We start from the raw sequence: 26,820 nt of genomic DNA on the forward strand, positions 1-26,820 counted from the left end.
GTCAGCCGCATGCAAGGCAAACGCCCCACCCGCTGTGCTATCTCTCCAGCCCCAGGAGTAATTCTTTTTTTGGGTCACACCTGGCGATACACAGGGGTTACTCCTGGCTCATACACTCAGAAGTTACTCCTGGCGGTGCTCAGGGGACCATATGGGATGCTGAGAATTGACCCCGGGTCAGCCGCATGCAACGCCCTACCTGCTGTGCTATCACTCCAGCCCCAACCCAGGAGTAATTCTTGAATGCAGAGCCAGGAATAACTCCTGAGCATCCCCAAGTGTGACCAAAAAGCCAAAAAAAAAAAGTAAAGTTAATAACACAAGCAAGCAGTAGCTCAGCTATTTCTGGACCACACCTGGTAGCGCTCAGGAGTTTACTCTTGGCTCTGTGCTCAAGGAACCCTACCGGGTACCAGATATCAGACCCCAGGTCGGCCATGCGCCAGGCAAGTGCCCTCCCCATCCCGCTGAGCCCCTGGCCAGGCAGTGACTCATTCCTTCCTCCTCTCATCTTCATGGTTCTTCTTTCCCTGTCCCAGTCATTTGTGTTAGGGCAGGGCTCACGTCTGCGCGAGTCACCGAGAATGTTCCCGGAGAGCCCGGGGGTCCGCGGGGGGCCATGCGTCTCCCCAGCACCAGGGCTTCACTTTGTTTCTCCGGGCGTCGCGTCTTCAGACCCATAGCAGTTGGAGCGGCTTCTGGGTTCACGGCCCCCCGGGAAACCGTGGGGACGTGCCGGTCATTGCCAACACGTGCTCTACTGCTGGTTTCATCTCGGTGGTCTGGGGGTGCACCTGCAAAACGGGGGTCTCGAGCTGCCTCGGGGAGTCACCTTACAGGCCGGTCTGCTTGGAGCTACGGAAAAGGCCCAGGCAACCAGTCCAGCCCCAGAGCGCCGGGCACCCCGTTGCAGTGGCGGGGAAAACGAGGTGCGGGGCCTTCTCGAGGGCGCTTCAGGCGGTCCGAGCTGGGCACGGCTGCCCTCGCCCCGCCGCACGCACCCACCGGGCTCCCGGGCGCATCCCCGCGACGCGCGAATCCTTCGCCGCCCGCCCGGCAGCCCGGGACCCCGGCCCGCGCCCCGCCGCCCGCGAGCAGCGGTTGGGCGGACCCAGGTCCTCGCGCAGCCGCGCCGGCCGCGGCGGTTGGCAGCCCCGCCCCCACGCGCATGCGCGCCGCGCTCCCTGCCGGCCCGCGCAGCTCGGGGCCGCCGGGCACAGTGGGCGGTGTCGGCGGGGCGCGCGCGCGCCTGCGTCGCGGCGGCCCCGGCGCACGCGCGCCTGCGCCGGCGTCGCTCGCGCACGCGCACGGCGGCGGCGGTGGCGGCGGTTCCTGGCGGGGCCGCGAGCGGCGGGCTCGGGGCGTGCGGCGGCGGCGGCGGCGGCGGCGGCGCGGGGCCGGGTCGGAGCGCGGGGCCGGGGCGGGCGCGGGCCGGGCCGGGCGGGCGCGGGGGCCGGGCCGGGCGGGCGCGGGGCCGGCGCGCGCGGCGGGCGTTTCGGGCGGCGCGGGGCCGCGGCCTAGGCCTCGGCGGCGAGTGCGGGCCTGCGTGCCCGGCGGCGGCGGCGGCATGAGCGTGGAGGCGTACGGGCCCAGCTCGCAGACGCTCACCTTCCTGGACACGGAGGAGGCCGAGCTGCTGGGCGCCGACACGCAGGGCTCCGAGTTCGAGTTCACCGACTTCACCCTCCCCAGCCAGACGCAGACGCCCCCCGGCGGCCCCGGCGCGGGCGGAGCGGGCGCGGCGGGCGCGGCGGGCGCGGCCGGACAGCTGGACGCGCAGGTGAGCGCACATGGCGGCGCCGGACACCCCCGCGCGGGGACCCCCGCCGGCCCCGCGGTTCCGGCCGGCCGGGCCGGGCCTCGGCTGGCCGTTTCCCGGGCTCTGTTGGGTTCATGGGGGGAGGGGCCTCTGCTCCGCGCCCCACGTTGTGACTTTGGTTCGGGCCGATGCGCTCCGGTGCCTGGGTCGGACCGGCCGCGGGAGTCCCGGCCCGGCCCAGGCCGCTTCCGGGTGACCGGCCCGCCCCCCCACTTCCTCCTCCTCCTCCTCCTCCTCCCAGGTGTGTGCACGCTGGCCCGGCCCGCGGCTGCGCCCCGCCGTGGGGGCGGCCCCCGGGCCGCGCGGCCTGGGGGCCCGTGTGCCCCCTGGGACCCCCGGGCGGGAGCGGGGAGGCCCCGCGCGCGCCCGGCCTCGGCGCCCGGGTCTGTTTGCCTTTTCGGACTCGCCTGTTGCTGAAACCCGCCTGTTATGTAACCGCTGCCCCGCCTGGCCCAGCCGGGTTTAAAGTTGGTTCCTCCCGTGGGCGCCCGGCGTGGGAGGTGCCACGGCGCCCCTCCTGGGCCCCGCGGCGTGGACATCCAGCCTGGGTTACCCGGATGAGGCTGTGAGAGGTGTCGGGCCGCCCGGGTCGTCGGTTGGTCTGGGGTGTAGGGGACACCCGCGCCCTCGACCCTGTCGCTGTCACTCACTGCCCTTATCTCCGGGCACCTGCAGCTTTTACTCGGGGCGGTGCAGGTGTGCCCTGCGTGGGCACCCATGTCCCCTCTCTCTGGGGGGCGGGAGGGGGGAGAATCCTTGTTGGCGGCTTGAGTCATGCCCGTGGGCAGACCACCCACTCAGCCTCACTCTCAGCCCCAGGGAGCGGGAGTATTTGACTCATCTGATCCCTGCTCGTTGGAAATAGCAGCCGTGGGGCGGGGGCCAGGTGTGCCAGCTCTTTGGGTTGTGTTTACCTGAAGGGGGGGTTGGCCCGAGCCGAGATCCGTGATCGAGCACAGGGCCTTGCCTGCCCTCTCTCACAGCCGCTTCCGCTTCCCTGACCCCAGCCTCGGCGGCCTTTAAAGCTCCTAGTGCAAACGCCCTTTCTGTGTGGCTTTTTCTCGCGTCTTGCGGGTCCAGCTGTCTGTGGGGAGCCCAGGTTCTGAGCAGGAAGTGCACGTTGGCGGAGCCAGGCCCAGCCCTGCTCAGCAGCCCTGGGCAGGAAGGTGCTCGTGGCCAGCAGGGGGCGGGCTCCCGGCCAGGGGCCTGGTCAGTGCTTTCCTGGGGTGGGCTGCCCCGCACAGAGGAACCTTCTTGGTATCCTGTTGATGGAGAAGCCCCGTGTCCTCTGCTGACTGTGCTGCGAGCGGGCGGGTGCTGAGGGCAGGTCTCCTCCTGGGGATCCCCACATCCTCTGCTGCTCCCGAAACCTGCTTCTAGATTGTTCTCAGGGCTGACCCCTTTGGAAGCACAGACCCTCGCCGTCTGCGCTGGCCTGCCTCCTACCCAGGAGCGCGGGGTGGGGGCCCCGGGCTCGGCCCAGTGCCCCTGTCCCCGTGGCTGTGGGACTGTGGCCACCCCTTCCCCCCAGCCCCTGACATGCTCCCCTGACTCTCGAGTTGGGTCCACCCGGCTGGGCTCTGCGTTTGGCTAACTTCGCGGGATGGACCCTTGGACCGTGCAGGGGCCCAGGGACACTTGGTGATAGTCAGCCACTAGGCCTCTGCTGGCCTCTGTTTTCTGGGGGGGCACACCTGGTGGTGTTGGATGTATCCAGCCCTGTGCTCCCTCTCACCCTGCCTTACTGTCCTAGAAAGGTTTGGTGGGGGGGCCACCAGGCCACACCAGAGCTGGGAGTATGTCTGCAAAGCTTGGATAGGTGCGGGCCGAGTCCAGGCCCTGGGTGTGCCCACCTGTTTCCTCCCCCCGTCCGACTGTAGAACTTAGATTTGGGGGTTCCTAGTACCCAGAACCTCTCTTACTGGGAGTTCTGGTGGAGTTTCTCGGTTATAGAATGGAGACTCTCCTGTATTTGATCGCCCCCTCCCCATTTCAGGAAAGTCTGCTGTACTCTGGTGTCTCCATTCTTTGGGGGCGCCCACACCCAGTAGTGCTCAGAAGTGACTCCTGGCTCTGCCCTCAGGGATTGAACCCTATTGTCTGTGTCACAGCTTAGTGTCCCCCCTGCCGTCCTGTCTTGGCCCTGGACATCTGTGTTTTTTAAGTGAACAAAGTGCCCTGGTTGCCCCCCAGCTGCTGCCACCCCTGGGTCATTGTGGGGTGATGTTGCCTCACGGGCAGGAGGTCCTGAGTTGGTTGGACAGACGCAGCAGCTTGCCGGGCAGGGCCTTGGAAGCTACCACCTTGGACCTGTTTCTCGGATGTTCTTGGGCATCAACGAGAGGGTGGTTCACCTACAGATAGGCCCAGGGAGTGGCTTTGTGGGTCCCTAGAGCCTGGCTGATTCTCCAGCGTTGAGCCCGGCTCGAGGTCAGCCAGCATGTCCGGGCTGGGTACAGGGACAGTGTGGTTTGTCCGTAGCGCCCGCGTCCCTGTTTCTCTGCTCCAGGATGCGACTCCAAGAGGAGGGTCTAATTCAGTGGGGCAGGTTGAAGGTTCTGGAATAGGGTGGGGCTGGGCAGGAGTAGGGTCTCCAGAGCTGGGTCATGTGAGGTGCCCCTCCCTCCTCGCCTGCAAGTTGGGACCAACCCGGCCCAGGTGCTGTCTCTCAGAAGGGGTTTTTTGGGGGCCGTGTCTCCACTGGGATGCTGGGGTCAGCGGGCAGCTGGGGCTCCTGTGACGCCCCTTTCCACACAGGTGGGCGGGCCCGAGGGCATTCTGCAGAATGGGGCTGTGGACGAGAGTGTGGCCAAGACCAGCCAGCTGTTGGCCGAGCTCAACTTTGAGGAAGATGAGGAGGACACGTACTACACGAAGGACCTCCCTGTGCACGCCTGCAGGTGAGCTGTGGCGTTCCTGAGGGCAGGGCGCCCTCTGCTGGGACAGGAGCGCAGTGTGCTCTGGGACGCCCCCGCCCTGGTTCTCCCGCGCCCCCCCCCCCCCCCCCATCCCAGGCTCTGGCAGGAAGCCTCTGCTGGCCACTGATTGGATTCAGTTGTGGAGATGGTTGCGTTTGAGTATGTGTCTAATGAAAACTTAGAAATGTTGTAAATGGAAAGAATTTTACATGCTGCCAAATTAGAACCAGAGCGTGTGTTCCCCCCATCCAGGGCTCGTGCTCCCCCCATCCAGGGCTTGTGCTCCCTCTGATCACTGCTCTTGACTTCTGCAGCTACTGTGGCATCCATGACCCGGCGTGCGTGGTATACTGCAACACCAGCAAGAAATGGTTCTGCAATGGCCGCGGAAACACTTCCGGCAGGTAGGGAGGGATCCGGGGACACTCGGGCAGGTAGGGATCCCGGGGACACTCGGGCAGGTAGGGGCCTGGCTGCTCAGGTTCTTCCATCGGCTCTGGCTTGCTCGGCAGGCGGCCTGCCCTGCGCTAACAGGAACCAGATGTGGGGAGCTGCCTGGTGTTTATCTGAGCATCGTTCTCTGCGGTTCTCTTTGTTATGCATGTCGGGCTGGACGCGCGCGCTCCCTCTGGGTTTTATTTATGTATTTTTGCAAGTTGTTTGTCTTTATTAGGGGGTGTTTGGTGGGGGTTCCCAGGACTGGGGCGCGGGGGGTGGTGCTTCGTGAGGTCCTGGCTGGTCGTGCCCCCTCTCTGAGTAAGCGCAGCTGTGCTGGCACCTCGTCGTACCTTAGGGCACGGGGGCCGGGTGCGTGCAGGGGCTTCCTGCTGGCCTCGTTGCGGGCCGCTGTCTCGGCCCTCCCCGAGGCAGTTCACTCTCATATGTAGTGTTCTGGCAGCCCTGGAGGAGGCGAGGTGTCCATGGGCACAGGGCATGTGGGCCTGAGCCCTGGAGAAGAGTGTTTGGGGCCTCAGCATCTGGGTGGGCCTGCCTGGGCCTCAGCTGGGGGCTGCACCCGCGAAGGCAGAAACTGCAGCCAGGCAGGAAAGGGGGCGGCCTGGCCACCCCTGGGACACCAGATGCAGGAGGTGTGGGGCCGCCCTTAATGGGCCGTGACCGGGCTGGAGCCAGCACCGGAACTCGGCCCGGGTGTGACCCGTCTTCCCGGCCACAGCCACATCGTGAATCACCTGGTGCGAGCCAAGTGCAAGGAGGTGACACTGCACAAGGACGGGCCCCTGGGCGAGACGGTGCTTGAATGCTACAACTGCGGCTGCCGCAACGTCTTCCTGCTCGGCTTCATCCCCGCCAAGGCCGACTCGGTGGTGGTGCTGCTGTGCCGCCAGCCCTGTGCCAGCCAGAGCAGCCTCAAGGACATCAACTGGGACAGCTCGCAGTGGCAGCCCCTCATCCAGGACCGCTGTTTCTTGTCATGGCTGGTGAAGATCCCGTCGGAGCAGGAGCAGCTGCGGGCCCGGCAGATCACAGCCCAGCAGATCAACAAGCTGGAGGAGCTGTGGAAGGTGCGGGGGGCGTGGGGCACTGGGACTGAGGCCGGGGGGCGGCGGGGCCGGGGCTGAGCCGCTGCTCGTGCAGGAGAACCCGTGCGCCACGCTGGAGGACCTGGAGAAGCCGGGCGTGGACGAGGAGCCACAGCACGTGCTGCTGCGCTACGAGGACGCCTACCAGTACCAGAACATCTTCGGGCCGCTCGTCAAGCTGGAGGCCGACTACGACAAGAAGCTCAAGGAGTCCCAGGTGCGCGCACGGGGCCGCGGCCGGGCCGGCCAGGACGAGCCCGCGGCGGCCCGGATGCCGCCTCCCGGCCAGGTGCTCCCAGGGCCCCAGCTGACGGCTTTTGTTTCCCGTGTGCCCAGACTCAAGATAACATCACGGTCAGGTGGGACCTGGGCCTTAACAAGAAGAGAATCGCCTACTTCACTTTGCCCAAGACTGACTCTGGTAATGAGGATTTAGTCATAATTTGGTTAAGAGGTGATTTTAAGTTTTGAAATACTCGTGACCACAGTAGCGTAACTCCCTAGTCTCCCCGCAACGCGCCTTCGTGTGTCGGGCCGGGGGCGCCCCGCCTCCGCCCACGCCTGGCCCCGCTCTCTCCACAGACATGCGGCTCATGCAGGGGGATGAGATCTGCCTGCGCTACAAGGGGGACCTGGCGCCCCTGTGGAAGGGCATCGGCCACGTCATCAAGGTCCCGGACAGTATCCTTAGGGGCAGCCGCTGCGGTGGGGGTGGGTGGGCTGGGCCGCGGAGGAGGGCTTGGCATGGGGACAGTGCTCCCGGGGGCCCACCACGGGCTCCCGGCAGGAGGCGGTGGGGCCAGCTGACAGACCAGGACAGGACTTAACTCGCGTCGCAGATTATGGCGACGAGATTGCCATTGAGCTGCGCAGCGGGGTGGGCGCGCCCGTGGAGGTGACCCACAACTTCCAGGTGGACTTCGTGTGGAAGTCCACGTCCTTCGACAGGTCGGTGGCCGCGGGCGCAGGGCCGCGGGCTGGCCACGCTGCTCCCCCCCGCCGCCCACTCAGCCCGGCCACGCCCTCGCTGCCCACAGGATGCAGAGTGCCCTGAAGACGTTTGCGGTGGACGAGACATCGGTGTCCGGGTACATCTACCACAAGCTGCTGGGCCACGAGGTGGAGGACGTGATCGTGAAGTGCCAGCTGCCCAAGCGCTTCACGGCCCAGGGGCTCCCGGACCTCAACCACTCACAGGTGTACGCCGTGAAGACCGTGCTGCAGAGGCCGCTGAGTCTGATCCAGGGCCCGCCCGGCACGGGCAAGACCGTCACCTCGGCCACCATCGTCTACCACCTGGCGCGGCAGGGCAATGGGTAGGCGACCTCGGGTCCGGGGAGGGGGCAGGGGCAGGACTGGCGCACCACCGCCTCCCTGATGGCCCTCGTTCGCAGGCCCGTGCTCGTGTGCGCGCCCAGCAACATTGCGGTGGACCAACTGACCGAGAAGATCCACCAGACTGGGCTGAAGGTGGTTCGGCTCTGCGCCAAGAGCCGCGAGGCCATTGACTCACCTGTGTCCTTCCTGGCCCTGCACAATCAGATCCGGAACATGGACAGGTGGGTGCCGGCCAGGGTGAGCGAGGATGGGGGTTTTGGAGGGGTGCCTGCCTGCCCACTGACTGTGCCCGCTGCTCTCTCAGCATGCCGGAGTTGCAGAAGCTGCAGCAGCTCAAGGACGAGACGGGGGAGCTGTCGTCAGCAGATGAGAAGCGGTACCGCGCCCTGAAGCGCACAGCCGAGCGGGAGCTGCTCATGGTGAGGGCGAGGGCCAGGAGGGCCAGGGCGGGTGTGGCCAGGCCAGGCCGATGTTGACTCTGCGTTCCACAGAATGCCGATGTCATCTGCTGCACGTGTGTGGGGGCTGGCGACCCCCGGCTGGCCAAGATGCAGTTCCGCTCCATCCTCATCGACGAGAGCACGCAGGCGACTGAGCCCGAGTGCATGGTCCCTGTAGTCCTGGGGGCCAAGCAGGTGGGCACCAAGGGCCCTGCGGGGAGCTGGCGGGTCGGGGCAGACACGGGGGCTACAGCCTGAGCGCTCTACCCATCCTGTCCCCACAGCTCATCCTCGTGGGCGACCACTGCCAGCTGGGCCCCGTGGTGATGTGCAAGAAGGCGGCCAAGGCCGGGCTCTCTCAGTCACTGTTTGAGCGCCTGGTGGTGCTGGGCATCCGGCCCATCCGCCTGCAGGTGCAGTACCGCATGCATCCTGCGCTCAGCGCCTTCCCTTCCAACATTTTCTATGAGGGCTCCCTGCAGAACGGCGTCACCGCGGGTGAGTCGCCCTCATTGCCCCTGCTCAAGGCAGGCCATGGTCCCCAGCTGGCCTGGAGCCTGGCCCAGGGCACCGGGGAGAGCCGGCTGCCAAGGGCGTGGACCCCGTCTGGGAGGCCTGGATGATAACTGACCGGCGTGCTGCGGGGACGCGGGGCTGGGCTCCTCTGCCCAGCCCCACCCCCTTGACGCCCACCATCCTTCCCCGACAGCGGACCGAGTGAAGAAAGGCTTTGACTTCCAGTGGCCACAGCCTGACAAGCCGATGTTCTTCTACGTGACACAGGGCCAGGAGGAGATTGCCAGCTCGGGCACCTCCTACCTCAACCGGTGAGGTGCCCGCTGGGCTGCGCGGCCACTGGGCCCTGGAACCTGCTGGGCCTGACCCCATCTGTGTCATAGGACGGAGGCGGCCAACGTGGAGAAGATCACCACGAAGCTGCTCAAGGCGGGGGCCAAGCCCGACCAGATCGGCATCATCACGCCCTACGAGGGCCAGCGCTCCTACTTGGTGCAGTACATGCAGTTCAGCGGCTCCCTGCACACCAAGCTCTACCAGGTGGGCGCCAGCCGGGGGTGGGGGGGCCCTCAGGGTAGGGTCCAGGCACACAGCAGCCACACAGACCAGACAGTCAGGTCCTGCCCCACCTGCCAGCACTTGCCCCCTCAGGCTCTGGGCAGCCCAATTCCTGATAGTCCCATCAGGCCACTCTCCCTCCTTTGGGCCCTCGTCCAGAGTGGCCCCTGCCCTCCCCCACAGCGGCCAGCTTCCTACCAAGGTCCAGGATCATGCTCACCTCGGGTGGGGATCGGCCATCCCCTCCCTTGTCTGTCCCGCGTCCGTCCCCGTCTGACCCAGCCCAGGGCACTCGGGGCCTCTCTGAGGAGGCGTGTTTGCCCATTGCACAGGAGGTGGAGATCGCCAGCGTGGACGCCTTCCAGGGCCGTGAGAAGGACTTCATCATCCTGTCGTGCGTGCGTGCCAACGAGCACCAGGGCATCGGCTTCCTCAATGACCCTCGGCGGCTGAATGTGGCGCTGACGCGTGCGCGGTGAGACCCCAGTCCCCAGCTTGGGGCCCACCCTGGCGACTTCGCTGGGCACTGAGTGCAGCTCCCCTTGCCCCCAGGTACGGGGTGATCATCGTGGGCAACCCCAAGGCCCTGTCGAAGCAGCCGCTGTGGAACCACCTACTGAACTACTACAAGGAGCAGAAGGTGCTGGTCGAGGGGCCCCTCAACAACCTGCGCGAGAGCCTCATGCAGTTCAGCAAGCCCCGGAAGTTGGTCAACACCATCAACCCGGTGAGGGGCCGTTGGGGCGGCCGGGAGGGGCGGACCTGGGCCTGGGGCAGGGCGCCTCCCTCACTGCCCTCTTCCTGCAGGGCGCCCGCTTCATGACCACGGCCATGTATGACGCCCGCGAGGCCATCATCCCGGGCTCCGTGTACGACCGCAGCAGCCAGGGTGAGCTGCCCCGGGCCTGTGCTTGGCATTTGTCTGTCTGTTGAAGTCCTCGGTGTTCGCGGGTCACTGTCTGGGTCTGTGCTGGGCCAAGCATCCCTCCACCTTTCCTGGGAAACAGCCCACGGGCTACTCCTGGTGGTGCCCTCATAGAATCTCGGGTACCCCTGCCAGACGTGTGCCCGCTCAGCTCCGGCTGGGATCCCTTTTCCCTTTTTGGGGGTTTTTGAGCAACACTTGAGGACTGGCCCAAGGCGTGACCAGGTGGTGGGAGGGGCATTGTCAGCTCTGGTCTGGGCCCTGTTTATGGGGGGGGCTGGGAGAGGTGTTCCAGTTTGATTTGGGGACACACTTAACTGCTCAGGGTTGACCACTGGTGGGCCGGCTCGGGGGAGCCTGGGGAGGGCCGCCTGCGGTGCTGACCTCCCCCACCCCACAGGCCGGCCCTCCAGCATGTACTTCCAGACCCACGACCAGATCGGCATGATTGGTGCGGGCCCGAGCCACGTGGCCGCCATGAACATCCCCATCCCCTTCAACCTGGTCATGCCGCCCATGCCGCCGCCCGGCTACTTCGGACAGGCCAACGGGCCGGCTGCAGGTGTGTGCCCGCCGCGCCCCAGGGCTGCACCCGCGCCCGCGCTCGCTCCTTCACGGCTCCCCCGCTGTCTTTCAGGCCGGGGAACTCCCAAAGGCAAGACGGGGCGCGGGGGCCGCCAGAAGCACCGCTTCGGCCTGCCGGGACCGGGCCCCGCTGCCCTGCCCAGCAGCCAGGCCAGCCAGGATGCCGTGTCGCAGGCCTTCTCGCAGGGCGCGCTCACGCAGGCCTACATCTCCATGAGCCAGCCCTCGCAGATGAGCCAGCCCGGCCTCTCGCAGCCCGAGCTCTCCCAGGACAGCTACCTCGGCGACGAGTTCAAGTCCCAGATTGACGTGGCCCTGTCCCAGGACTCCACATACCAGGGCGAGCGGGCCTACCAGCACGGGGGCGTGACGGGGCTGTCCCAGTACTAGCAGGTGCGACCCCGCGGGGCCAGGGGGCTGCGGGCCACGGGCCAGGCCCCCTCCGGCCTCCTGACGCTCCCACCCCCACAGGTGGCGGCGGAAGAGCTAAGCTACGTGGCTTAGTCCAGCAGCATCTTATTCTGGGTAATAAAAAATAAAACTCAATGGATACCTGTTTTCCACTGCTAAAACCGAAGCCCCGCTGGGAGCCGCAGGAGGGAGGAGCCCGAGAGGAGAGGAGAGGAGAGAGGAGCAGCGCCATGGCCGCCGCGCAGCGCGGGCAGGAGACAGCGGGAGCAGGGCCGCGTGGAGCCGCGCAGGAGGCCCCGCCGCGGGCGCCCAGGCCTGCAGGGTGGCGGGAGGCGACCTGGCCGAGAGCAGCCCTTTCCTCCTTCTGTTTCTGTTTCTCTTGATGGAAGGGGGCTACGTTTTAGCAGGGAACGGCCACCCCTCCATGCTGGGCAGGCTCCTGCGGGCGGGCGGTGCCCCAGGAGGTGGGACTGTGGGGCCGGCGCCGCCCCGCTGCCTGTGTTCTAAGAGGGTTTCATTTAAAGAAAATAAGGTGTTTTGGGTTTTTGGTTTTTGTTTTGTTTTTGTTTTTTTTTTTAAGATACTTTCAAAGGAGTACTGAAATGCCTTCCTGAGTTTGTCTCTTAGTGGTGGACCTGGGAGATTTCGAGAAGCTTCCAGCAGCGAGTGTAAACAGGCCAGCAAGGCTCCACTTAGGACCACCTGGTGAGGCGTCAAGAATGCGATGGTCGCCACGCCGGCCCCACGCAGCCGGCCCCACGCAGCCTCGCAGGACTGGCGTGGGCGGTGCCTCCCAGCCCCTCCCAGGAGTTGGAAGCCTGTGCCGGGAGGGCCATGCTGCCGGACACCCGAGCGCCCCAGCCCTGCTCGCCCACCCCAGCGTTGGGAGCCTCTGCCAGCACCGTCTCCCCTAGGGAGGAGAGCGCGCCAGGAAGCAGCACCCTAGCTGGGCCGCCGCCTGCAGCTCCCTTCCTCGCACCTGACGCTGGTGCCGTCCCCACGCCTTGAGTCCAGCTACATGCAGCAGAGGGGACATGACCTGGGGGGCTCCGGGCCGGCGCTCCGAGTGTGGGGCTCCGTGCCGCACCCCCTCCGTTGCTCCAACGCTTTGCCTCGCCTGTGTGGTCAGCACCTGCCCATCTCTGCAGCGGGCCGCAGTTCCCGTCGGGTGGGGGGGCGTCTGGACCAGGCAATGGAACTTCCGATTCTGGTCACTTTGTTTTTAAGCTCCTTTGTCACCAATAAAATCTTAAACAGCTCTGGGATTCGCACTGGGCTGGCTGCGTGGGGGCAGGTGGGGGTGGCCCAGGGGTAGGGGTAGGTGGCTCTGGGACCCCTGCCTCCCGACCTGCCACAGCTGACCCCCTCTAAGGTAAACAGACTCGGGATTCCCAACAGTAGACCACGTCACGTTTATTGATGCCAGGACTGTGGGCAGCTCAGCGGCAGCTGCACTCATCCACCACCATGTCCTCATAGTGCCGGAGCACGACGTTGTCGCTGTTGTCGAAGAAGAGCACGGAGATGGGCGAGAGGCGCCCGGGCACGCAGCACGGCAGGTCATGGGAGCCCGGCGCGGCAGCGTGCAGGAGCGCGCGCAGCACAGCGTGGTTGAGCGCGGGCGGCCCAGCGGGCCCGGGCAGCGCCACCGGCAGTGCACACTGGCCCTGGCAGTAGTTGGCCAGGAACCCGCGGGGCGCGATGACCCAGCGGTGCCAGCCCACCTCGCGGAAGCTCACGTAGAGGCGCCGCGCCCGGCACGCGTCCCCGGGGCCACCGCCCACCGCGGGCTCGGTGTGGCGCCTGGGCCGCGCCAGAGGGTGGCACAGGCGCGGGTCGAGGGTCACCAGCAGCAGCGAGGCCTCGGCCAGGTGGGCACAGGCGCCGGGGAGCCGCGGGCGCAGCGCCACCGTCAGGCGGACACTGCGCGGGATCGAGGCGTTGCGGGCCCAGGCGGCGTCCAGCAGCTCGGCACGCACGGACGAGCCGGGCGCGGCCACGGCCTGGCGGAGCAGCAGCGGCCCAGCGCCCGCCGGCCCGGCCGCCCGCGCCACGCTCAGCTCCCAGCCGCCCGCCCCGGCCGCCTCGGCGAAGCGCAGCTCCAGGCGCGCCCGGGTCGCGCGCTCCGCGGCGTCCACGGCCGAGAGGTCGAATTCGACGGTCCACTCGGGGCACTGGCCCGCGGCCGCGGCGGGGGGCCGGGCGGCAGCGCCTGCGGGGAGGTGGGAGAGGGCTCGCTCGCGAGGGGTCGTGGAACCGAACGGTTACGCGCGGGGCCGGCCTGGGCGCGCCCTCCGTTCCAGACGTCCAGCCGTGCCAAGTGGGGGTGCTGCGGGGCGGCGCCTGGCAAGCCGAGCGGGGCGCTGAGCCCGGCGCCCTGGGAAAGAGGCACCCTTGACCCCAGCCAGCCCCCCCACACCCCGTGACCACAGGTGCCCACATTCCGAACCGAGCGGCCCTGCGACCCCCGCCCTCACCCCGCCCGCCCACCCAGCTCGCAGGCTCCGCTCCACTCACCGCGGTCCTGGACGTGGCGCACGATGTTTCCGGGGACCCCCAGCTCCTCCACGTGGCAAGGTCGCAGGGGGGCTCCTGGGTGTGTGCGCCGCGGGCTCGCCCTGGCCTCCGGGGGTTCCCGGCGGCGGAAGAGGCGCCACATGAGTGGGGGGACGGGTCGGGGTGTGGGCGCGCCCCGGAGCGCGTCGGGCAGCCCCAGAGCCTGCAGCAGGGCGGCGGTGGGGCCCGGGGGCGCGGGGGTGCGGCCCGAGGTGCGCGCGGGCAGCAGCGAGGCCCAGAGGACAACGAGGAGGAGGAGGGCGCGGAGGGGCGGGTGCATCCTCGCAGGCGGCGGTGGCCGGCGGAGTGTTCGGCCCGCGGGGACCCCCGACTTAGGGGCTGGGGGCGGGGCCGGGGCGGGCTCAGCGCCCGGGGCGCGGGGGAGGTGACCGAGGGGGACCCTGGCCAGCGAAGGGCGGAGCTGGCCGCGGCGAGGGTCCCGGGACCCGGGTCCCGGGGGGATGGGGGCTGCGTGCTTGAGTTTGGGGGGCCGTGGGGGGGTCGGGCTCGGGTTTAGAAGAGTTTGTCCTTCAACAGGCCGTTCCTCAGCGGAGTCCTGCAGACCAGGAGCGAGCCCAGGTGAGCCCCGCCCCCCGTCTCTCCTCCTCCCCCTCGCCCATCATCCCCAGCCGGGCACCAGCTCCCCACCCCATCTGCCCCTCCCCCCTCTGGCGCCCGCCTAGCGACCTTACTGTCACCGCGGGGGCCGATCGCCCCTGCCCCTCCCCCTCCTTGGCTCCTCCTGGCTACCGGCACAGTCAGATGGCAGAGGAGGGGGGTGCATCCGGCTGAGTCCCCGCCTTCACCCCTGACCCCCCTCCCCTGGCCACACTTTTTCCCTCCAGCCTATGTTTGAGGCCTTCCACCATACCATGATGGGGGGTGTTCATAAAGACCCTTCACAGGGACTCGCCCTGCTTCCCACACTCCACCTTTCTGGAAGAGCCCCATGGATGTCATCTGGGGGACTGGCTAGGTCCACCTTACCCGGCGCCCACAGTTTTCCAGCTCCTGCCACATCTACTTCCATGTCAGAGGTGCTGGCTGCAGCCAGAAAGCTGGGGGGTATCCCTGCACCCCAGGGGATCCCGGCCAGAGCACCCCCAGCTCCAGGCCAAACAGTCTGCCCACCGTCCAGCCACACTTTGGTGGGCAAGTTGGCGTGTGATCTGATCCTGCCTGACCCCCGAAACACACAAGGGGCCGTTTGGGCAAGGAGGAGTCTGGAGTTGCTCTGGTCCTGCCACCCCGCGGGTTCCAGCAGGGTGACCCCCCACAGATGGGCGTGGCAGCACCCTCCCCCCTCCCCCATGAGCCCACTTCCCACGGACCTGCCCCTCGACCCCCTTGCATGAGGCCCTGAGAACAGGGCCAGCCCACCACTTGCTCTCCGCCCCCCTCTGTCTCCTGAGCAGAGGCTCTTTCTAGTTATTTACTTTTTGGCAGTGCTACAAGCACTCACCCGCTGGGCCCCAGGGAATGTGTTGGTTTGTTTTGAGGGTCACACGAAGGCGATGCTGCAGGGACCGTAGAACCTGGGGATCCCCCACGCAAGACCTGTGCTCCAGCCCTTGGAACCACCTCCCTGGAACCTCTCAGAGGGACCTTCTGAATCTTTTGTTTATTTATTTATTTTTGCTTTTTGGGTCACACCCGGCGATGCACAGGGGTTACTCCTGGCTCTGCACTCAGGAATTACTCCTGGTGGTGCTCGGGGGGACCATATGGGATGCTGGGAATCGAACCCGGGTCAGCCGCGTGCAAGGCAAATGCCCTACCCACTATGCTATCGCTCCAGCCCCCTTTCTGAGTCTTTTGAACCCTTCATGGCAGCGTCATCCCTCACTGCTCTGCTCCACTCAGGCCTCACACTTCCCACAAAACAAAGACACCCCTCTCCCCCCGCCACAAGGTCAAATCAGAGGCACCCACCCACCCTGTCTCCAGTGCACAAACACCCTCAGCGTGGCCAAAACCACACTTTACCTGCCACCTGGCTGACGTCCTGGGACCAGAGGGACCCAGGAGGTCCATGAAGCTTCCATCCCCCCCAGGTACCCAAGCCCACAGACTCATATCCTGCATGGCTCAGGGTGGTGGGAGGTTCCTGCCTGGAGAGAAGAATGCTGTGGATCCCCAGCAGCACCACGGCACCTTCTCAGCCCTCATAGCTCTACCCAGCCCAGACCCCTGTCCTGAAAGTGGCCACAGCACCCGGGGACAGCAGAGTCAAGCAGGGCCCGCCCACTATCCACGCCCAGACGCACAGGCTGGGCGCGCCAGAAGGGGCAGGGACAGGCGCTGGGGGTGCGCTGCACTCACTCTGCTTTGCTGGGCTTAGGACCCGGAACATCAGCCGTGTCGTACTCCCGCACGTCCTTCAGTTCGCTCATCTGACCCGTCAGCACCTTGGTGGCAAAGGCCACGATGTACTGTGGGGGGGACGGGGGTGCACACAGGTGAGGCGGAGGCTGCAGCCACGCCCTGGCCTCCTGGGCCCAGGAGGCGGGCACCCACTCACCAGGAACCAGTAGAGATTCATGAGCGTGAGCAGCAGCAGCAGCGCATTGAAGAAGAAATAGAAGGGGATGTCGGGGACCGAGCGCAGGCTGCAGTGGCACGTGGCGTACAGGACCTTGAGTGGGAACCAGTAGAGGCGGAACCAAAACCTGCAAGAGCAAAGTAGGGGCGGGAGCTGGAGAGGACGCCATGTCCACGCTCCCGTCCTGTCCCATGAGGGCTCCTCCCTCATGCCCCCAAAATGCAGCCTCTTCCCAAAGGCGGTTCCCTGTAGTTCCCCGCCACGCCCACTTCCAAACCCCGCCTCCTTTATTAGCTCCTCCCACATTCAACTCTGACCACGCCCCTCCCCGCTTAGCTCCTCCCACGTGGCCCCACTCCTGCGCTTTGCCCATCCTACCTCACCAGGTCCCCCTTCCCTGCCTGGCTGGGCCCTCTTACACAAGCCCCACATCCTTCCATGCCTGGGTTCCGGTTCAGCTCCTCTCCACAAGCCCCACCTGCCGAGCCTTTCCTCTTTATCTGTGAACCAGTTTCATCCCCTCCGCCCCAGACCCGCCTCTCTCGGCCCCGCCCGCGCGCACCTAGCCCACCCTCCCCGCGCCCCGCACCAGCTGACGCTGAAGCTCACGCAGCCCAGGTCGGCCAAGAGCGCGTGAGCCCGCTGGGCAGCGCCGCCCCTGGACTTGAAGTAGACGTTGAGCTTGGTGAACTCCAGCTGCACGTCGCTGACGTCATGCAGGAAGAGCACGAGGATGCCCACGTTGTGGTACCTGGGGAGGGCACACAGGTCTTTCCTGCACCGCTGGGGCCGCCCTCACCCTGTCCCACTCCGGTTTCGCGGGTGCCCAGCCCCTTGGTCCCTCAAGGGCCACCGTCACGGGACCTGTCTGATGCCCCTTCCCTGTCCTTCCGCAGTCTGCCCCTAGCCCGCCCACCCCTGGGTTTCCTCTCCTGTGCCCTCCCCTTCCCCACCCCTCACACCTCCTCTTCACCCCCTAAAGCCTTACAATACCGCCCACAAACCTTCTAATCATTTCCTTGTCTGCTGATTTCTTTCCCTTGTTCTCACTTTTGAAATGCTATTTCTTGGCTTTCCTTGGTTTTATTTATTGGGGCGGGGCGCACGCAGGAAGACAATATTTGGTGCTGGGATTTGGTTCGGGTGGCCTGTTATTACCCCTATACCTGTATTTCTCGTTAGGGCTACAGCCGGCAGTTCTCAGGGAATGGTGCAGGGTGCCCAGAATTCAGTCTGGGTTAGCCTCGGGCAAGGCCTTACCCACTGCGCTATTTCTCCAGTCCCGTGTTTGTTTTGACCATCTGAGTCTACCCTGCAGAGGGATGGTGCTGTCCCATAGAGCTTTCTAGAATGATATAAGAATATTCCAGGGGGCTGAAGAGATAGCACAGTGGGTAGGGCGTTTGCCTTGCGCGCACCGACCTGGGTTCGATCCCCAGCATCTCATATGGTCCCCTGAGCAACGCCAGGTGTGAACCAAAAAAAAAAAAAATATTCCATGCCCACATCATTGTCCACTGTGGGGGGCCCCGGCCACACGTGGCCACTGGGCAGGCAGCATCACCTTGTGACAGAGGGCAGACTACACCGTTTCACGAAAGTGCTCCGTGACACCACCCCCCCACGCTCGCTCGGGCTCACCTTTGCCAGAGCAAAGAGATGACCCACGGGAGATTCCGTGACAGAGCCTCTCCCTGAGCAGCGTGAGGACCGGCACCCACAGGTACGAGGTCCACGTTTCGAGGCCTCTGCTCTGGATGTGTCTGCACCGGCACCCGGCCGGCACTGCACATGGGGGGCGGGGAGGGAGGGTAGGGGGGACAGGGCTGGAGAGACAGAGATGCATCTGCGCTTCCACGGCAGGGCCTCAGGAGAGCCTGAGCGGGAGGCCTTGCTGTACAGTGCCAAAGGGGCCACCCAGATGGAGGTAGAGGCTCTGCCACCATTTGCTCTGGGCGCTACCTGCAAGTGTGTTCGTGCATGTGTCGCTGCTCACCCTGGAACGCCCCGTGCATGCGCGGTGCTCACCGGAAGGCGTAGGAGGAGACGATGAGCAGCAGCGTGACCACGTGGTGCAGCAGCATGACCGCCGAGTCCCGGCGCCACGTGTCCATGTAGAGCGTGGCGTAGATGGAGTGGCCGTAGAAGCTGCCCTGCAGCAGGTAGGCGGCTGCAATGTCCCGGGGCACGGCCATGCCCGACGCCCAGTCTGGGGGAGAGAACCCCACACCCGTCAGGCACGCGGGCGGAGCACGCATCTCTGGGTCCCAGGCCTCTTCTTAACCCCGCTCCAGGGGGCCTAGTCAGAACTGCTTCAGATTGGGGGGGAAAGAGGCTCCGCTCCCCCTGCAGAATCCCCGAAGCTTCCCCTGGCCAGCTCTACACATGCCACTCCTCACGACCCCCATCTGCCCTCGCAGCCCCCCCTGCTGTGCTCCAGCCTCCCGCTGCCTCTGCCCCAACACCTCAGCCCAGAGTTCTCGGCTGAGGGCTTAGTTCTGGCCTTGCCTGTGAGGTCCTGGGTCCTACCCCACACCCCTGCAGCAGGGAAAAATACCAAAGTGGCTTCTGGGGGCTCCGGCACGCACCCCTGCAGCTCGTCCCAGCCTTCTCTGCGCTGTCCTCTCCTCTCGGAACCTGCTGAGCCCTCACCCAGCCCCAGCCCCGCCCACCACCCGCGGCAGTACCACCACACAGGCAGAAGATGAGCTTCAACGCGGTGAGTTCCAGGATGGTGAATTGGCCACCTGGTCTTACGTTTTTGGATTTTGGGGCCACATGACCTTGGTGTACCCACACTCCCCAAGGTTCTCACCTACTGGTGGGACAGGTCAGTGCCGAGATGTCATGCAGTGCCCCTAAACCTCAGCCCCCCCTCCCACCCCGGGAATTGTTCACTTCTAATCTGTTAATTTTAGGTTTTGGGGGAAGCCAAAGCCAGAAGTGCTCAGGGATCACTCCCGGCAGGCTTGGCAGGCCATAGGGGTAACCAGGATCCAACTTGACCAGCCGCGTGCAAGGCAAGCGCCCATCCTGCTATACCCCACAAAGATCAGGTCTCACCCACATGAGCTGGAGTGTCCCTAGAGCTTGACAGTAACCCCCACTCCTGTCCCAGCCACTTGGGGAGGTGAGAACTGCAGTTTTGGGGCTCAGTGCTCTCCCAGAACCAGCTCTGTGCTGTTCCCCAGACTGGAAGGGACACAGAGACCCCAACTTGTACCACTAGAATGGGGCAGGCACACCTCCCACCTCAGACCCAGATCTGGGGGTGCTGGGGAAGGGCCAGACTGCTCTTTCTCAGTGGGGCGCTCCCCCCACCCAGGCCCTCATTCCAGCAGCTTCACCTCTGGCCATCTGCTCCAGCCCGCCCCACAGCCCGGGTGACACTCAGCACTCGGAGGCTCCGCTCCCCCAAAGCACACAGCCTGTGTGAGGAGACAGCCGTTCAGGGTCTCGTGAGAACACAGCTTCCACTTTCTGCTGTCCTGGGGCCCCCAGGAGCCACTTTGCACAAACAGAGTGGGTATCTGCCCTCTGGTAACACACATCTCCACAGCACCCCCCTGGCACCGCCCCCCCAGCAGTCCCAGTGCAGGACAGCAAACTCGATCACGGGGAGCTCCACTGTTCCCGTTTCCCACAGAACCCTGCAGCCCAGCCCCATGCCCCCCTGAAGCAGGGAGCTGGGGAGCCCCAGGTTGGGCTACCGTAGAAGGCGGAGGGCGGATCGTGGAAGAAGGTGTAGTTGGTGCCGAAGAGCAGGTAGGCGCTGTAGCTCCAGGCGCCCAGGTAGAAGAGGAACTTCCACGCACTCTCGGGCAGCTTCGCGGCATCCTTGGGCGCCAGGCGGCAACGCAGTGCCAGGGGCTGCGGGCGACACAGACGCTGGCCATCAGTGCCAGGACCCCCCTGCAGGACCTGGGGGACGGGCCCCAGTCACCCCCATCTAACCAGCACGTCACTACGTGCTGGAGAGTAACCAGAGCTCAGGGTCGCTGCCAAGGCTAAACTTAGTGCCCAGCTGTCCTGTCCGGAGGCGCCCGGGAGTGGCGGGGGCCTGCGCCTGTCGCTGGGGCCTGGGGGGGGCATCCAAGGGGATCCAAGGCCCGCAACCATGGAGACCGCGGGTATCACCACCATTGGACAATAGGAGGATTCACAGAGGGCGCTGGGGAGAAAGAGATGAGGGGGGGACTCTTGAAAAGGGACTGGGGGGAGGGGCCTGGGACCCCAAGAGCTCTCCATGGTGGGGAGGTGCTAGGGAGGGAGAAGAAATCTGAGAAGCCCGGAGATGTGGAGGGGAGAAATGGGGTGCAGGACGAGGGGAGCAGGGAAAGGAGGTCATCAGGGAGGCCCGGGGAATTGGGGGGGCCGTGCCGGGGGCGGGGCTGTAGGGCTGCAGGCCCCGCCCCTGCCCGGGCCGAGGGGGCCGGCTCCTGGAGTTGCCTTGGAGACAGCCAGAGCCGGTAACCCCTGGCAACCGGGCGGCTGCCAAGGAGATGAGCAGGGGAGGCCTGCACCCCTCCGCCCAGTTCCGGGGAGCCCAGGCCGGGGCCGCCGGCTGACCCCCGCGGCCACGTGACCTCGTTGCACCCTGCATCCCCAAGCGCCCACATCCCCCTCTCGCTCGGGCCGGAAGCGCCCGGGTCCCGCGGCCCGCACTCCAGCGGGGGCCGCCAAGTTCCTCCCCCCTTGTGCGAGAGGTGGGGATGGGGGAGGGGACAGTGGTGGCCGGACAACACCTCAGCGCCGACAGACCAGGCCGGCCTCCCCCGCCGCCGCAGAAAGGCCCCTTTGTTGCCCGGGCGCTGTCCTTGTACCCCCCTGGCCACCTCCCCCGGGGCGGGGTGAGCTCCGCCGCACAGGAACGACGGGGGCGCGCGGCCAGCGGGGGAGGAGGGCCCGGGCGCCTTCTCAGCAGCGACCCCTCCCCAAGGCGGGCGGGAGGGCGGCCAGGCGTCAATGTCACCCCCGCAGCCAACCTCCACCCGGGGCAATGCTCCCACCCGCCTCCCCTCCCGGCGCGCCAAAGCCTCGGCTTGGCCTCGGGCCCCAGCGGGCAGCGCCCGGCGGCTCCGGAGCCCCAGATCGGTGCGTGGCCTCCGCGTTGGCCCCCAGGACAGCTCTGCGTCCGGATGGACCTCGGAGCAGCGGCCAGGCTCGGCCCTGCCCCAGCCGGGGAGCGGGGGTTCCCCGGACGACCGGCCCCGCCCCGGCCGCTCGTGCCCCGTTTCCCCCGCGTTCCCAGCCCCGCCCCGGGGCGCGGTGGCCAGGTGGGGGGCGCTGCCCCCGAGAGGGCCACACCTCCGCAGGTGCCTGCCGCCCCCCGCCCGGCTGGGCCCCGCGCACTGACCCGAAAGAGGCGCGCGGTGGCCGCGGAGCGCAGCGCCGTCCAGCCCAGCGCGCCCAGCGCCCCCAGGAGCAGCTCGGGGGGGGCCAGGTGCGCGTGCTCGGCCAGGCCGCGGCGCGCCAGCCCCCAGCCGCAGTCGCTGCAGCCCCGCGCCGCCGCCACGGCGCTGCCCCAGCCGCGCTGCACCAGCTGGGCATAGCTGGGCATGGGCTCGGGGCCCGCCGCCGCCGCCATGCCGCCCGCTCGCCCGCGTCACGCGCCGCAGCGGGGCCGGGGGCGCGCGGGCCGGAGCGCGGGGGCCGGGGGCGGGGCCGGCGCAGGCTCCGCCCCTGGGGTGCGGGGGGCCGCGGAAACGCCCGAGCGGGCCCGAGGCCACCCGGCGGCTCCGGCTCCGGCTCCGGCGCCCGGCGCTGTCCTGGGCGCGGGTTCTGCGGGATCCGCGGCGTGAGGCCGAGCCCCTCCTTCCCCTCCGCTGGCCGCTCGGAGGACCCGGGGTCCACCTGCCGGGCCCGACGGCGGCCGGGGACGCCGAGTTCACCAAGAGCACGGGCTTGTCGGGGTGCGGACACGGAGGCGCCAGTGCCTGGTCTGGCAGCACAGGGGGTGCGCTGCGCACCTCAGGTCCGCACACTGGGCCTCCTTGGGTGCCATCCTTGGCGTGCCCCCGCTCAGGGCCCGAGGTCGACTGCCACTCTGTGCGCTGGCCTCCCGGCGCCCGGGTGCACCCACGCTTGGCACTGTCAGCGGCACCCTAACTCAGTTCTTGAAAGCGGACAACGATTCCAGCCTCAGGGCTCGCTCCTGGCGAGGTGCGGGACGATATAGGGTGCTGGAGATAGAACCCGGGGATCTGCGCCCTCCCCTCTGTCTCCAGCCCCACCCCACTTCCTCCTCTACCCCCCTTTTTTTCACGTTTTGGGTCACATTGGGCGATGCTCAGGAGTTATTCTTGGCTGCACAGTCAGGAGTTACTCGTGGCGGTGTTGGCAGGGACGCTGGTGGTGGAACCCGGGTCGGTTGGGTGCTCGGCAAATGCTCTCCCCAAGGTCCTATCGCTCCGGCCTGACCTCACTTCTGAAAGCTCCCCCCACCCACCCACCGCACTGCCCAAGGGTATTTTACCCCTGGCTGGTCTCGCTCCTTGTTGCTTTTCTATGCTGGAGAAGCTCGTGTTCTCTCTTTAATGAATCCTTCCTTTCTTTCCTCCCATCTCTCTCTAAGAAAGTTCCATTGAATAAAAACGACTTTGTTTCAGTTTAAAAAATGAATAAAAATTGGGGCTGGAGAGATAGCACAGCGGGTAGGGCATTTGCCTTGTATGCGGCTGACCCGGGTTCGATTCCCAGCATCCCATATAGTCCCCTGAGCACCACCAGGAGTAACTTCTGAGTGCAGAGCCAGGAGTAACCCCTGTGCAACACCAGGTGTGACCCAAAAAAAGCAAAAAAAAAAAAAAGAATAAAAATGAATTCTGGTCGTGCCCTCCCTCCAGAACCTGCTCTCGGGCCCTCAGATCTCTGCAGAGGGAGCCCATCCTCGCCCACCGCCACAGCCCCCCCACGCTGACGTCCAGCAAGTGACTCTGGCTTCTGAATGTTTCAGGGGGACTGGGTCACCCCCAGTGGAGCGCGGGGTCTGCTCACGATTCTGGCGGGATTTAGGAGGCCCACTGCAATTGGTGCGGGGGGAGGGCACAGTAAGTTTCTAACCCACTGCACTATATCTATGAAGCAAACCCCTTTGTAAAGGTTTCCTGGCATGGTTGTCCCCACACCCATCACCCCACATTTCTGAGGGCACCGCTCTCCTCTCTGCTGAAGTTTTGGAGGTTCCCCTACATATGACTGTCCCAAAGCCTGTGACCCCTTGTTATCTGTTGAAGCGAAAGGGGGTAAGGCAAGACTCATCTCGGTACCCACACAGGTTGAGGTGAGGAACTGCTGTCCAAAGAAGCGGGGTGCTTGGGAGGGAATGTCTAGGACAGGGCAACTTTTCCTGCAAGCACACCACTTCCGCCAAGTCGCCACCAGATGGAGCTGTGATGCGTTTCTGTCATTCCCCAGGCCCGTTTCTCTAAGAAATGTCCACCCATGATCTTCTGTATTATGTGCAAGAGAGGGTGGAAATACCATTCAGCTCGGCACACCTCAAGTTTGGGGTGAAGGGACCTGATGTCAAAGGAAATGAAGCCGTGCCAGAGTGATAGGACAGTGGGTGGAGCGTTTCCTTGAACAGGGTGGACCTGGGTTCAGATTCAGCACCCCATAGGATCCCCTGAACTCCTGCAGCAGTGATTCCTGAGCATATAGAGCCAGGAGGAAGCCTTGACCACTGCCGGATATGGCCCCAAAACAAAACAAACCAAAAGAAATACACAAATACTCTTTTTTTTTTTTTTTAAAAAGGGCAGGGGCTGGAGCAATAGCACAGCGGGTAGGCGTTTGCCTCGCACGCGGCTGGCCCGGGTCCGATTCCCAGCATCCCATATGGTCCCCTGAGCACTGCCAAGGGTAATTCCTGAGTGCAGAGCCAGGAGTAACCCCTGTGCATCGTTGGGTGTGACCCCCCCCAAAAAAGGGCATAGGGGCTGGAGCAATAGCACAGGGGGTAGGGCGTTTGCCTTGCAAGCAGCCGACCCGGGTTCGATTCCCAGCATCCCATATGGTCCCCTGAGCACCGCCAGGAGTGATTCCTGAGTGCAAAAGCCAGGAGCAACCCCTTAGCATCGCCGGGTGTGTCCCAAGAAGCAAAAAAAAAAGGGCATAAAGGCTGCCTTTCTGTTTTTAGTTTTGGGGCCACAATCAGTGATGCTGGGGGAATTCGCTGTTCCTAGCTCTGCACTCAAAATCAGTGCTCAGGGGACCATATGGAGTTCCAGAGACTGAGCATGGGTCGGTCCAACGCTACGGGAGTGACCTAACCTCCCTGGATAGCCCCATCATTCTCCAAGGCTCCCGCTTCTCCCTTAATTAAAGTGTACATAATCAATGGCCTGGAAATCGTTCCCTAAACACGGGAAACGTCACTTCCACCATGTAGCCACAAGATGGCGCTGTGGGGCATTTCCCGCACGGCTCAGGGACTTTTTTTGTTTGTTTGTTTGCTTTTGCTTTTTGGGTCACACCTGGCGATGCACAGGGGTTACTCCTGGCTCACGCAGTCAGGAATTACTCCTGGCAGTGCTCCGGGGACTGTATGGGATGCTGGGAATCGAAACCGGATCAGCTGCGTGCAAGGCAAATGCCCTACCTACCCACTGTGAGATCGCTCCAGCCCCTCAGGGACTTTTTTTTTAAAGAAATGTGCAGCCTGACCTCCCTCCAGAACCTGCTACAGCTCCCCAGGACCCTCATTATTTCTCAGAGGGAGCCCTACTCTCTCCCTGATGTGGCAGCACGTGGCTCCAGCTTCTTTGTTTTGGCATGTCGAGTGTTGGCCGCCACAGCAGCTTCTGGGCATGCGGGAGACCCTCGTGCTGGAGTTAGGAGCCAGGCGGCAACGGCAAGGCTGGTGCTTCCCCACAGTTCCACCCCCTCCATCATGGCCATCCCCAAACTCTTCGCCTCAAGTTTCTAGGTGTACCCCTTTCCTCCTTCTGGCCAGGGCTTTGGGGAGTACTCAAGTCCTCTGTTCTCCAGAAGGGTGGTCAGAGCAAGATTCAGCTCTGGCGCCTCCACAAATTTGAGTTGAATGTATCTGTCATCAAAGGAACAGTGTTGCCTTGTGAAGAAAACACAGCAATCTTTGAACTGAACGATCACTGAACCTAGGACAGGGCAGTCTCCTTCCCTGGAAATACACCATACACCACTTCTGCTGCAGAATTTTAATTTTATTTAGATGTTCAGGGTAGGCTGGCAGGGTTCTGGGGACCATTAGGAATGCCTGGGATTGAGTCTCATCTGCCACAAGAAGGCAAGTTTTTTTTCTCTTTTGTATTTTTTATTTTGGGGGTTACTCCTGGCTTTGCACTGAGGATTACTCCTGGCAGTGCTCAGGAGACCATATGGGATGCTGGGAATCGAACCGGGTCGGCCGCATGCAAGGGAAACACTGTGCTATTGCTCCGACCTTGTGCTTGATCCTTAATGACCGTCAGGAGTGATTCTTGAGTGCAGAGCCAGGAGAACACCCAAACCATAAACAAACAAACAAAACAGCCTTAGTCCCTTGATGTTGAATCCTTTCACCCCAACTGGAGGGTTCTGAGTTCCACTTGCCCCCCTCCACCTTGTAGCACAGGATTGGGGCATCCTCAGAATGTGGGGTGATGGAGTGTAGGGTTGACCATAACAATAAACCTTTCCAAAGGGAGATAACAAAGTGGGTTCAGAACTTTCTTGCTCAAAGGGCAGAAAACACAACAACAACAAAATAACATTGTCTTGTTCATAGCAGACCAGGTTCAATCCTCAACCCCTCATGATCCCTAGAACTACACTGGGGTGACCACCCCAACCTCCAAGAGGAGAGTCAGCTATGTACCCCTCCAAGTTGGGATGGCAGGCATCGAACCTGTGCCCGCCTAGTGCAAGACAAGTGCCCTCCCGGCTCTGTATTGGATCCATGGCCTGAGGCTGCGAGCTTGATCCTTAATGACCCCACACCTAACACTGAAGCAAAGAAAAGGGCTGGAAATCTTAAGCGTCGCAAAGTCGGGCCGAGGCAGTTCCACCAAAACGCCACAAGATGGCGGTATGGGTGTTTCCATCCCTCCCCAGTCCCCGTTCTCTAAGAAATTTCCACCCTTGGGTTTGCTTCAGTGTTAGGTAGGGGGTAATTAAGGATCAAGCATGCTCCTATGCTCCTTCAGGCGGTGCTGCAGTAGTAGAGCCGGGAAGGCACTTGATTTGCTCTCAGCAGAACCAAGTTTGATTTCCGCCACCCCAACTCCATCCCAACTTTTGCGGGAATCTCCTTTGGGGTTTTGGTTAGGTCATCCGGTGTAGTTCTAGGGATCATGAGGGGTGCTGAGGATCGAACCTGATCTGGCACAAGCAAGGCAAGGTGCTTTGGTGTTTTTTGTTGTTGTTCTCTTTGTTTTGAACAAGAAAAGTTCTGAACCCACTTTGTTCTGAACCCACTCTCTGACTGATCCCTTTGGAAAGGTTTATTCTTATGGTCAACCCCACACCCAATCACCCCACATTCTGAGGGTGTCCCAACCCTGTTCTACAAGGAGGTGGGGGCATGGAAGCAAGATACAGCCCAGACCCCTTCCCCCCCAGTAGGGGTTAGGGGAGCCTCCATCAGGGGATTGAGACTGCTTTGTTCTTATTTCCTTGTGTGTTTGTTTATGGTTTGTGGGCCACACCCAG

General features: G+C 64.4%; 3 protein-coding genes across 8 annotated transcripts; 1 reads left to right on the forward strand and 2 right to left on the reverse strand.

Annotated features, from left to right (window-relative positions):
• The first annotated feature begins 1,463 nt into the window (after positions 1-1,463).
• On the forward strand, positions 1,464-12,309 carry UPF1 (UPF1 RNA helicase and ATPase). 4 transcript variants are annotated; one of them, XM_056119209.1, is made up of 21 exons: positions 1,464-1,780; positions 4,577-4,719; positions 5,052-5,141; positions 5,912-6,260; positions 6,334-6,495; positions 6,615-6,732; positions 6,861-6,959; positions 7,094-7,226; positions 7,316-7,594; positions 7,673-7,837; positions 7,921-8,035; positions 8,108-8,251; positions 8,341-8,554; positions 8,766-8,883; positions 8,956-9,112; positions 9,463-9,605; positions 9,683-9,857; positions 9,938-10,019; positions 10,456-10,617; positions 10,693-11,033; positions 11,112-12,309. In XM_056119209.1, the coding sequence occupies exons 1-20, from the start codon at positions 1,568-1,570 to the stop codon at positions 11,028-11,030; spliced, it is 3,399 nt and encodes a 1,132-aa protein (XP_055975184.1). In that variant the 5' UTR covers positions 1,464-1,567; the 3' UTR covers positions 11,031-11,033; positions 11,112-12,309. The 4 variants fall into 4 exon arrangements, with proteins under 4 accessions (XP_055975184.1, XP_055975185.1, XP_055975186.1 ...); XM_056119210.1 differs by having other exon boundaries at positions 7,118-7,226; XM_056119211.1 differs by having other exon boundaries at positions 6,615-6,699.
• Positions 7,236-21,786, reverse strand: CERS1 (ceramide synthase 1). Of its 3 annotated transcripts, none has more exons than XM_056119215.1 (7): positions 21,506-21,784; positions 19,860-20,019; positions 18,178-18,358; positions 16,739-16,900; positions 16,129-16,276; positions 15,904-16,039; positions 7,236-7,255 (listed from the first exon to the last, which is right to left on the reverse strand). In XM_056119215.1, the coding sequence occupies exons 1-6, from the start codon at positions 21,734-21,736 to the stop codon at positions 15,926-15,928; spliced, it is 996 nt and encodes a 331-aa protein (XP_055975190.1). In that variant the 5' UTR covers positions 21,737-21,784; the 3' UTR covers positions 7,236-7,255; positions 15,904-15,925. The 3 variants fall into 3 exon arrangements, with proteins under 3 accessions (XP_055975190.1, XP_055975191.1, XP_055975189.1); XM_056119216.1 differs by lacking the exon at positions 7,236-7,255 and adding an exon at positions 14,078-14,163 and having other exon boundaries at positions 15,930-16,039; positions 16,759-16,900; positions 21,506-21,786; XM_056119214.1 differs by lacking the exon at positions 7,236-7,255 and adding an exon at positions 14,078-14,163 and having other exon boundaries at positions 15,930-16,039.
• GDF1 (growth differentiation factor 1) lies at positions 12,445-14,079 on the reverse strand. Its single transcript, XM_056119213.1, has 2 exons — positions 13,569-14,079; positions 12,445-13,263 (listed from the first exon to the last, which is right to left on the reverse strand). Exons 1-2 carry the CDS (start codon positions 13,885-13,887, stop codon positions 12,491-12,493), a joined length of 1,092 nt encoding a protein of 363 aa, XP_055975188.1. The 5' UTR covers positions 13,888-14,079; the 3' UTR covers positions 12,445-12,490.
• Positions 21,787-26,820: the final 5,034 nt, after the last annotated feature.

The sequence above is a fragment of the Sorex fumeus genome, unplaced genomic scaffold (assembly GCF_029834395.1).
Source record: "Sorex fumeus unplaced genomic scaffold, SorFum_2.1 ptg000041l, whole genome shotgun sequence".
Taxonomy (NCBI): Eukaryota; Metazoa; Chordata; class Mammalia; order Eulipotyphla; family Soricidae; genus Sorex; species Sorex fumeus.